The sequence below is a fragment of the Rhagoletis pomonella genome, unplaced genomic scaffold (genome assembly GCF_013731165.1).
Source record: "Rhagoletis pomonella isolate Grant_MI unplaced genomic scaffold, Rhpom_1.0 Rhpom_scaffold_00012, whole genome shotgun sequence".
Lineage (NCBI taxonomy): Eukaryota > Metazoa > Arthropoda > Insecta > Diptera > Tephritidae > Rhagoletis > Rhagoletis pomonella.
Genome location: NW_023458566.1, coordinates 20,499,406 through 20,509,708, shown reverse-complemented (window position 1 = coordinate 20,509,708; position 10,303 = coordinate 20,499,406). Strand labels below are relative to the sequence as shown.

General features: G+C 38.3%; 2 protein-coding genes across 3 annotated transcripts in view; one reads left to right on the top strand and one right to left on the bottom strand.

Moving 5' to 3' along the window:
• LOC118748046 (NEDD4 family-interacting protein 1-like) overlaps nt 1–2,108 on the top strand; it is a 29,638-nt gene extending 27,530 nt beyond the window's left edge. For both annotated transcript variants that reach the window (XM_036482336.1, XM_036482334.1), the window contains exon 2: nt 221–2,108. In XM_036482336.1, coding sequence (XP_036338229.1) covers nt 268–1,095 — 828 coding nt within the window. In that variant the 5' untranslated portion in view covers nt 221–267 and the 3' untranslated portion in view covers nt 1,096–2,108. The remainder of the gene's footprint in view (nt 1–220) is intronic.
• On the bottom strand, nt 1,486–5,230 carry LOC118748045 (DNA replication licensing factor Mcm7). Its single transcript, XM_036482333.1, has 5 exons — nt 5,061–5,230; nt 4,631–5,000; nt 4,063–4,564; nt 2,939–3,996; nt 1,486–2,470 (listed from the first exon to the last, which is right to left on the bottom strand). Exons 1-5 carry the CDS (start codon nt 5,089–5,091, stop codon nt 2,269–2,271), a joined length of 2,163 nt encoding a protein of 720 aa, XP_036338226.1. The 5' UTR covers nt 5,092–5,230; the 3' UTR covers nt 1,486–2,268.
• Nucleotides 5,231–10,303: the final 5,073 nt, after the last annotated feature.

Below are 10,303 nucleotides of genomic sequence, written 5' to 3'. Positions count from 1 at the left end.
AGAATTGCTCTTTTAATAAATGTACAACGACTACTACTTATTTATTTTTATTTCTACTATCGTATCACACACGAATTATAATAAATATAAAACAATCACCCAACTGAAGGCCTTTTACTTCTGTAAAATTGATTTTATAAATTGTTAAATGATTAGAAAATCTTATTTGTTTATTCTGTGATGCACTTCCTCATTGTTTTTTTATGAAATTTTCTTACAGCTTAACTTCGCAAACGCCCATACGTGCGTACACAACCGCTCGACAGGATGTCGGATAATCAACAACCGCCACCTACGTCCAATGGTGAGGAGCTTGGCCCACCAAAAGCGGACTTCAGTGCCCCTCCTCCCTACGAGTTGACTAACAGCGGCGGCAATACTCAGCAGCTACAGCATTCGTCACTACAGCAGGCGCCGCCCGTGCTACAGGTGTCTTTGCCGCCAATTAACACACCAACGCCAGCCGGCGTCATGATGGTAACTGGCGATATGCCAATAATGCAGCACACGGCCAAGCTGCCCACATACGAAGAGGTGCAGATGGAGAAATCAATGAATGGGGAGCTGCCTCCGCCATTTATGAACGCACACGTGTTGCAACCACCGCCGTTGCCGCCACCAAACCCCCTATTGGCCCATATACGTGACGGTGTGGGCAGTATGCCAGGAACCGGCACAAACGCCGCTGGCACCACGCCAGCTCTTACATTCATCGCCATCGATGCGTCTGAGGCTGAGAATTTGACCAGCACCACCGACAACAGTCTGCTCGGCACGGATATAATGTTCATAATGGCCTTCATGGTGGCATTCCTTTTCAACTGGATCGGCTTCTTAATGCTCACCTGCTTTTGTCACACAATCGCTGCACGATATGGTGCCCTGTCCGGGTTTGGCTTGTCGCTGGCAAAGTGGACGCTCATTGTGAAGAACTCCACCGAGCTGGCATCGCACGAAAATTCGTGGCTCTGGTGGCTTATCATGGCCTTTGGCTTCTTGATTTGTGTGCGCGCGCTCATTCAGTATGTGTCCATCAAACGCACATGGCGGTTGCTATCGACCTCGGCGCAAGAGCGTTTGCTCTTCTTTTATTAGGTCATCAATGGTGCAACCAACACCTATGTGATGCTTGCAATGAAACATGCAAGCAGATTCAATCTAATTTTTTATTTTAGTTTAGCTTGTTTAGTTCTTTTTGCACCGTAGAATGTTTGTACATAATAAAACAAATATATTAAATAATATAAAATTCGGGTTACACTAAATGTATGTATCTACATACAGATCGTCGTTTAAAGTACAAAACCGCCTATGTGAGGGTGCATAAATTATTTTGTAGAGAGTAAAAATACTCATATTTCAAAATGGTTCTCTCTTTAGTAGTAGTATATTTCAGGATTTGGCTTGAGCCAAGAGCTTCTGTGAGCAAATGCAATTTTTGGCAAAAATAATCAGTTACGCGGTTTTGCAGAACGACGATACGCGGTTTTGTACTTTAAACGACGATATATAGGTTAGAGTTTTAGTCCAAAATTATACATTGAGCTTTGCGTAGAAATGTGGGAGCCACGTTTGCACCCGAATATTTTATTTTTTTTTTAACACTTGTATTAAAAAGTTATCGCGCAATGTAGAAAATAAAATCGTTGAAAACCCTCCCCTACAAGGGAACAGTCTCGAAAAGGGAATTAATATATCGCTTTTAACGCATACATTACAAAAATTAAGGGGCCGTATTTTTATAGACCAATTTTTGCACACGAGCAGCAGGAAATACATAGATGTTGTAGGCGTCGCCAGCATTTCGGTTCTTTCAATATCTTTTGCTCCCCCGATTGGTATTAGGATTTTATTAGAGAATAGCTCTGGAGGTACTTAACAGGATGCCATTTTATTAGGTTTTTATTTCGAAGCGTTTTATGAATATCAAATTCAAAGTTATTAATATTTGTTTCACAACCCGCAATCAATCCAAATGTACATATATTTCCGAGAATCTAATATTGTGTATTATTGTTGTTTTTACTATTATCTATATCAATGTGTATTCTTAACGCAAATAGTTTATGCGTTTATTTCAAATAAATTATAGTGAACATAAAATTGTCTTTCTAACGTTTATTGCTTTAAAACTAAAAAAATACACTTTCTTACATTCAAGTAACAAGAACGTAATTGATGAAGATGAAAGTGAGTTAAATGAAAATATGCAAGTCAAAATATGTACTTTAGGTGCGAACGAAACGACGTACCAAGCTGTCGTTTTCATTACATAAAGGTGATTTTTGTGCGCGCCATGTTGACTTGCCACACGTTCAGCTCCTCGTAGTCCTCAATGCACTTGTCCACTTGGTCTGGTTTGAAGCCTTTGGTTGTACAACGATCAATTACGTCCGCGATTTTAACAGTATTGCTAGAGCCGGCTAATTCACGCACAACAGCGAATATCTTGTCCGATGTGTTGGGGACGCTGGAAAAAAAGGATTTAATATTAATACAAGAAAATTGCAATGAAGTTTATATAAACAGCTTTATTGCCAACTCCATGTGAATAAATCGTTCCCATAATTTAACATGTACAACAAAAACAAATTGGGAACAATTGTTTTTGTTTTGCTTTATAATTTTTGGCAATATATGTTCACATGGAATTCGCAATAGGGCTGAATAACGCGCGTTAAGCGCCTGTCATATGAACGGCGTCTAAAATATTGATAGCAAAATAAAATTGCAAATAGGGGCAACCATACACCACCACTCAGCATTATTCCAAGCTAAATTTCACAAAAATTATTTTGGAAGATTTTTCAATGGCCTGGTTTTTAATTTTTTGTTAGAAAATTGGACCTCAGTTAAAAAGTTTTAAGGTTAACTACCTTCCAGAGATGCCACTAGTATGAGCCTTAATACGACAAATATAATATTGCGCAATACTTACTGTCCTTTTTGATGCTCATGTAACTGATTCAACGAATCCTTTGACATTTCCAGCAGGCGTAGCGCCTCGGCTACGTCATCCTTTTCAACCTTATCCGACAAACGTAGACGTGCCAGTGCCGTAGATAAGCGTAGAATTCCCAAGAGATTACGTGCCGATGTAAAGGTCATGTCCTTTTGATTGCGCGCCTCTCGTCGCAATTCCACATAAGCTCCAACAATGTATTCCGTCAACTCATCGGGTATAGTGGGGTTTTTGCGCTTGCAAAGGTTGATGTAACGTCGCATAAGATTCATATCGAGTGCCTTTACTCGTGTCGGTGGCTGCTTATTGTGACTATGCACGTAGGTAATGTGCTTAGCTAAACGCAAATCATTGTCTCGATCTGGTTTATCTTGCATTAGCCAAAGCAAATCGAAACGTGACAGAAGTGCAGCTGGTAGCTGAATATTTTGTTCAACTGTGCGTCGTGGATTGTAACGTCCAAAAGCAGGATTGGCAGCAGCCAATATTGATACACGCGCATTCAACGTAGTCATAATGCCTGCTTTGGCAATGGAAATTGTTTGCTGTTCCATTACTTCGTGTATTGCTGTGCGGTCCTGATCTGCCATCTTATCGAACTCGTCAATGCAACATACACCCTGGTCGGCAAGCACGAGTGCACCACCCTCAAGCATCATTTCACCAGTGAGAGGGTCCTTCATGACGGCGGCGGTTAAACCCACACCAGAGGAACCACGACCGGTGGTATATTGTGAACGCACGGCAAGACGACTTATGTAGCTAAGAAGCTGAGATTTGGCTACACCAGGATCGCCCATCAGGCAGATATTTATGTTACCACGTATACGCATGCCATCTGGACGCTTATCAACGCCTCCCACCAAAAGTAGCAGCAATGCCTTTTTCACATCCAAGTGACCATAGATCTCCGGCGCTAAACTAGTGGCAAGACGCTCATAAAAGTCGTCCTGTGCTAGCTCTTGCAACTCTTCACCAGTAAGCTCAGATTCCTGGTCACTCGCCTCGTCATTTTTATTTATGCAAACGATGCGCTATATGTGTTCAGTTCCGTACGTAATTATGGGAAAAGAAAACAAATAATGGTAAGATATACTTACGTAAGCCTGCAGGAATGTTTCAGATAATAAGCCTTGAATTATTTGTCGGAATCCTGTGCGAACTAATGGCAGAAAAACTCCTGAAATGAGCACATGATCTCCAGGTTGTGCCATACGAGTTACTTCACCACGGCACATAATCGTCATGGTGCGTGGTATATGTCCAACAGGTACTTGATCGCTGTGTTCCTGTATTTTAATCTCCTGGAATTTAACGAATTTCGAGCCACGCGTTTGCAAGTATAAACGGCCGCCAGCTTTGTTCACTCGACAATCATCTGAGGGGCATTCTTGAACAGGTATGAATGTTAACGAGTTTACAGGCTGATAAGTTTCAGAGCCGCAACGATCACAAGTATACGTTGCTACAACCATCATTGGCTTTACTTCAGTGCAACGAGTAACAATGCCTCGCACAGTTACTAATTTTCCGATATGTTCCGCTTTGACTTCACGTATGGACTGGGCCTTCTCATTGGAGTGTGGCTTGAAAGCCACTTCACTGTAAATACGGAACAAATATTGCATTTATAAAGAAAGTAGAATATTTTAATAAGCTTTTCTTTACAATCGTTTCATCAACTCGGGTGGAAAATTGTTACGTTGATCCCGTTGTTCCATTGGATTGCGTGTGCGCGACTCCATCAACAAGCGGTGTTCGATGTAAACATCCAAGGCGTCCTTGGCTGGAACCTCACGTTCTTTGAAGCTGGGCAGAAGGTCGACAATAGCGTCACTGAACATCGCTTGATAACGTCGGCAATTGGAAATAATGGCTTCTGTAAGCTCTTCATTGAATTCCGATACATGATCGAGATCTATTGTGATGAGTATTTGTTCGCGATGGGCAATTTTCACAAGTTGATGTGCGTAAACAAATTGCTTTTTCCCGGTGTCATCTTCTTTGCAGAACTCGGACAGAAAGGTCTTAATTGATTCTGTAAAATTTATGTTATCCTCGTGAAGGGTATTGACAATATAGAGAGCGATATACTTACCCTTATCTTGTACATAATCTCGACGTGGCATTTTCTTAATAATTTACTTTCCTGTGTGAATAAAAATTAATTATATTGGATACTAAAACAGTTTTTCAAGACGCAAATGCACTTTTGCCAGCTGCAACGCACACTTTTTGGTCACTTTTGTTTATTTCGCGCCAAAATCCAAACACAGACACGCAGATGACAGCACACTTGGGCGACATCTATGTGTTCGGTAAAGAAACAAAAACCTGACAGAGTTGCATGAAAGGACTCCGAAAACATGAACACGCCTACAACAACAACAGAATTGTATTGTGTTTGGTCCCTAAGACTTCGTTCACACAGAGAAACTTTTGTTGCTCATTAAATGCAACTTCTCTTTTGGTGTTGCCCTTCGCGGCCACACAGAGCAATTCTTTTGTACCTTTTTTGTTGTCAGCTGTAAACGGCCAACCAGAGTGTCCAGATTTGCCATTTTCGCGCCAAATTTGGCGATTTTTTTTTGGATATTTCCGCTTAAAAGTTTAGAAAATCGCCACTGGTGATTTTTCGCGATTTTTTCCCTTCAAATAAGTGTTTTCCAATTATAAAAATATACAAAACTTAGTTTTCCACGATAATTTTACAGAATAGGCTAATGAACTGCGTGATAAACTTGACTTAAGAATTATATTAATAGACTGTCAAAAACGTTTAATCACCCTAATCGAAGAACTTTTGAAACGATTACCTAGTCAATTAAATACTTTTAAAAAAGCATTGATTTTGTCACCAGAAAAGTGTGTGAATCGCAAGAGGGCGAGTTCAACACCACCTTCACGACGAGACCCAGAAGCTCCCAGTCAAGGAGCCTAACATACTGCTCTGCAAGCAGTTCCTTGTAGGGAGCCACAGCCTAGCAAACATCTGCTTGCAGAAGAGCCCTCGCCAAGGCACGTCAGGAGGCATCTCTACGAACTGACGGACGAAGTCCAGATGTTCATTAACCAACCTCTGGACCCGTCAGCCTACCGACAGGCCCTGAACGGCATTCACGGGGAATAAGTTTCGAGTTATGTAGACTCCCGCCCTGTGAATGCCGTTCTAGGCACACAACCACCGGACGTGGACGGGACAGAACTCTGTCTGCTTCGGCTGGCTATTGCAGCAGGCCAAACTCATACCTGAGCAGAATTAACGAGGATGTGCCCAACCAATGCCCGGCATGTGGAGAGTTGCCACATGACTCTCGGCACCTCTTCAAATGCCCTGAGACCCACACCCAGCTAACGCCCCTGTCCTTATGGACAGACCCAGTTGAAGTCGTACACTTCCTGGATGACAATGTTGACGGATGAACCGACCCGAGCGAGGCTTGGTAGCCGCTACAACAACAACAACAAAAGTTTCTCTGTCTGAGCCTACACTATACACACCTAATATCCCAAATGTAACTGTAAACCCACCATTTGTCATTTGCCATTTCGCTTGAAACCTGAACAAAAAATTTTCTTTATTTAATTTTTGCGCTAAAATATTTCCAAACTAAAAGCTCGAGAAAGCGAAAGTGTTGTGTGCGAAATTGCCTTAATAAAAATTACGAGACGCCGTTTTCTGCATTCCCCAGGGACGCAGATGAAGCGGCCAAGAGGAGGGATAATCTCCGCATCGAGCCCAATGAGAAACAGTGTGGATCTGTGGGCATTCGCAATAATCAAAGCGGAGCTTTTTCGCACTTGCCTGATTATCAGGTTATCTGGTTAAAAATTATTATTGTGCAGTGTATTTTTTGTTGTAAATTGAATAAGAAATATAACCACATCACTTGATAACCCGGCAAGCGTGAACATCCTCGTATCCCCGGATGTCTAAAATACCACATTCGCAACATCCCTAATACATACCTACTTACATGTTTGCACATAAATTAACTTTTTTCAGAAGAAAATATTTTATGGTACTACCAAGGCACAGTGAACAGGTAGTATGGGTATAGCAGCTGATTTGATTTTTTTTCAAAATATTTGGCCTCGAAAATGTCAAATATTTATAATTTCTTCTCACAAAAATTCTAAATTGTTAATATCAATTTGCAGATAGCGAACAAAAAATTTACTTTAAAAGAAAAAATCGCTAAAAATCGCCAAAAGCGATTTCCTAATTTTATTTTTTTTTTTATCCAAAACCAATCGCCAGCTTGGCGCTAAATCGTCCAATCTGGACACTCTGGTCGTTAGCGAGACAGCAACGAATCATCATCGCGGATGGGTATTCATTCTGCTTTGTTTCTTGAATACAAAGGTGCCTTGCGAGAAATGTGTACGTACATACATACACTGCCGGAACAAAGTATTGGCACAGCAAATTTTTCACAATATATGCCACAATGTTCATTCTAACATTTTTCCGCTAATTTTGTATAAAAATATGGTTCATTCTACAACAAAAATCATAAAAATTTAATTCCTGAACTTTATGCGAAACTCGCGAAAATTCAGCAAATTTTCAACTTTTTAATCAGATTTTTCAGAATTTTTTTGAGAATACAGATTTGGAACCCAATCAATTTTGTTATAATAACGTGCACGTTTTAAGTAGCTAGGAATTACCGTTGATTTTTGGCAATTTTTGACTAACTCCGAACTTGCATTTTTTACTAGAATTTAATGGGCTGCAAAACTGCACACTCAAAAAAATTCTAAAAAATCTGATTAAAAAATTTAAAATTTTGTGAAAATTTGCTGAATTTTCGCGAGTTTTGCACAAAGTTTAGGAATTATATTTTTATGTTTTTTGTTGTTGAATGAACCATATTTTTATAGAAAATTGGCGAAAAAATATTAATATACAACTCCCGATAAAACTCCTGAGTTTGGTGACTTTTTAAAAGGCGCGGTCGATCCTCTTTCGTTTAGTGCGGTTTGAGCCAGCCACTTAAACACACAATTTAGGTAAAATTATTCAATTAAACTCTTTAAAAAGTTGTCGTTTTGAATTAACTAATCTTTAGTTAAAGAAGAAAGTGATGTAAACAAATGTTCAGCTGCCGAAGTCGCTTTCGCAAACTTTTTTTTTCTCAAAACCAGTTACAAATGCAGTCGGCCGCTGTGGTGTAGTGGTAAGCAGTGCGCGCTTCCACTCCGCAACGCCTGGGTTCAAGCCCTGGTCAAAGCAACATCGCAAAAAAATATAGAAAAAAGGTTTTTTCTTAACAGCGGTCGTCCCTCGGCAGGCAATGGCAAACCTCCGAGTGTATTTCTGCCATGAAAAACAGCTTCTCATAAAAATACAATCGCCGTTCGGAGTCGGCGTAAAACTGTAGGTCCCTCCGCTTTGTGTGACAACTTCAAGGCGCACGCCACAAATCGGAGGAGAAGCTCGGCCAAACACTAACATATGTGCAAGCGCCAATCTATTATTATTATTATTAGTTACAAATGCAACGTCGCGTTCTTGCGTTACAAGATCATGCGGTTCATGACGTCCAATACTTACCTAAAAAAATTTCAATTAATTTCAACGTTTTTATTTATTTTTTTTTGGTTTAAAATTTAATCATTTATTTATATTTCATTTTACAAAAATTGCATAGATCTTAAAAAAAAATTATAAAATAAAACAAAAACTAAAGCATTTTAAATATTTCCGAAATTTAAAAAAAAAAACATATAAAAACAAATATATAGCGACCTGCAGAAATTGAATGTGCGAAATTGAGATGTTTTCAAAATATCTTTTGTATTTTTCGTAAAAGCAACCACTGTAAAGTAAAAAATATCGTTTTCTCTCTACATACATTGTTGTTGTAGCATAGATTTACCGTACAGTTTTTTTCTATGTGTATGTGCAGGTGTGTTTTATGTTTGTAAATATGTATGTTTTCATAAACTGAAAACATGTTTTTTTTATTTTTTATTATGAATTTATTCAGTTTTGCATAGTTTTTTGATTTATGATGAAGTATGCACTTTATAACGGTTATATGTTGCAGAGTTGAATTTTAACTGTTTTGCTTCACTATTATTGTAATTTTAATCAATTGCATTTTAAAATTTATTATTTAACATAAATAAAAATAGTAATTACATATACATATTTATGTTAAAGAAAAAAAAAAAAAACTATACAAATACTTAAACACATGCAATAATGTATGTATGTATGTATGTATGTAACTTAAAGTTTATTAATCACATGCAAAGTTAAATAAATTACACATTGTAGGAGTCTGAGGGCCAGTTTTTCAGTGCCAGTTCAAACTTAGATTAACTAAATACAACCGTGCACTAGAAAATCTGGCCCTAAGGCAGATGTACATAAAGTCAAACGTATAAACTTGGCGCGTACAACATACATACGTACATATGTAATTTACGGATGTACATAAGGGCGGGTCAATTTATATGGGACATTTTCTCGACTAAGCGGGTAAGTTATTCCAAGAGAACTTTCCGATGAAACAATGGGCCTTAAATCAATTTCGAACTTGCCGAAATCCGAAAATTTGTTCTTTTTCCTTTGAAATGATTTTTAAGGAAATGCTAATTCAAACATTTTATGAAACTACAGCAAAAAAAAAAATGATTTTAGACCAATGGATTCTTCGGCAAATTTGCTTAGAACTTCAGGTAGGATACTGCTATGCCATACCCGTATAGTAAAAAAAGTGCCCACCCTAATGCACATATAAAAATTCCACTGAAAATAAACTGCAGCTGAGTAGCATTGCACAGTTGGTTTTGTGCTTTCTTTTTTTGTAAAATATGCTTATACATTCATCTCCTCTATTTTCAATTTTCTTCGATTCAAATTTTCTGCGCGCTACTGTACTTTTGTCATGTGTACATATGCATGTATGTATGTATTTATGCACCGAAGTTTATTTATGTCGTTTTGCCACATAAACTCCACACGTTTTTTTTTATGCTATGCGCGTTCACATTTTCATATACCTACAGTTGCAAATACATATGTATGCATTTGTATGTTTGTAAATAAGTATATAAAAATAAGTATGTATGTATATCTCTATTTGCATAATTAACTTTGATAAACGCACTTTACAATTAAATCAGTTTTTAAAACTATTATTCACGCATATTTTTGTGCAATTGCATATATGTATGTATGTATGTATGTATGTATATGTGTGTGTGTGTGTGTGTAAACAAAAAAATAGGCCATTTGCAAATTAAAGTAGCTACAAATTAATAATAAGCCGTTAGTATTAGACCAAAATAATCCTTATAACTAAATACATTTTTTTTCCACACACA

What these genes read in the sequence shown, in the direction of transcription:
- LOC118748045 (XM_036482333.1), bottom strand. Translation starts at nt 5,091, where the DNA reads ATGCCACGTCGAGATTATGTACAAGATAAGG. An exon ending in CCCGAGTTGATGAAACGATT is followed by an intron (nt 4,565 to 4,630) that starts GTAAAGAAAAGC and finishes CCGTATTTACAG; the next exon opens with TGAAGTGGCTTTCAAGCCAC. An exon ending in AAACATTCCTGCAGGCTTAC is followed by an intron (nt 3,997 to 4,062) that starts GTAAGTATATCT and finishes GAACACATATAG; the next exon opens with CGCATCGTTTGCATAAATAA.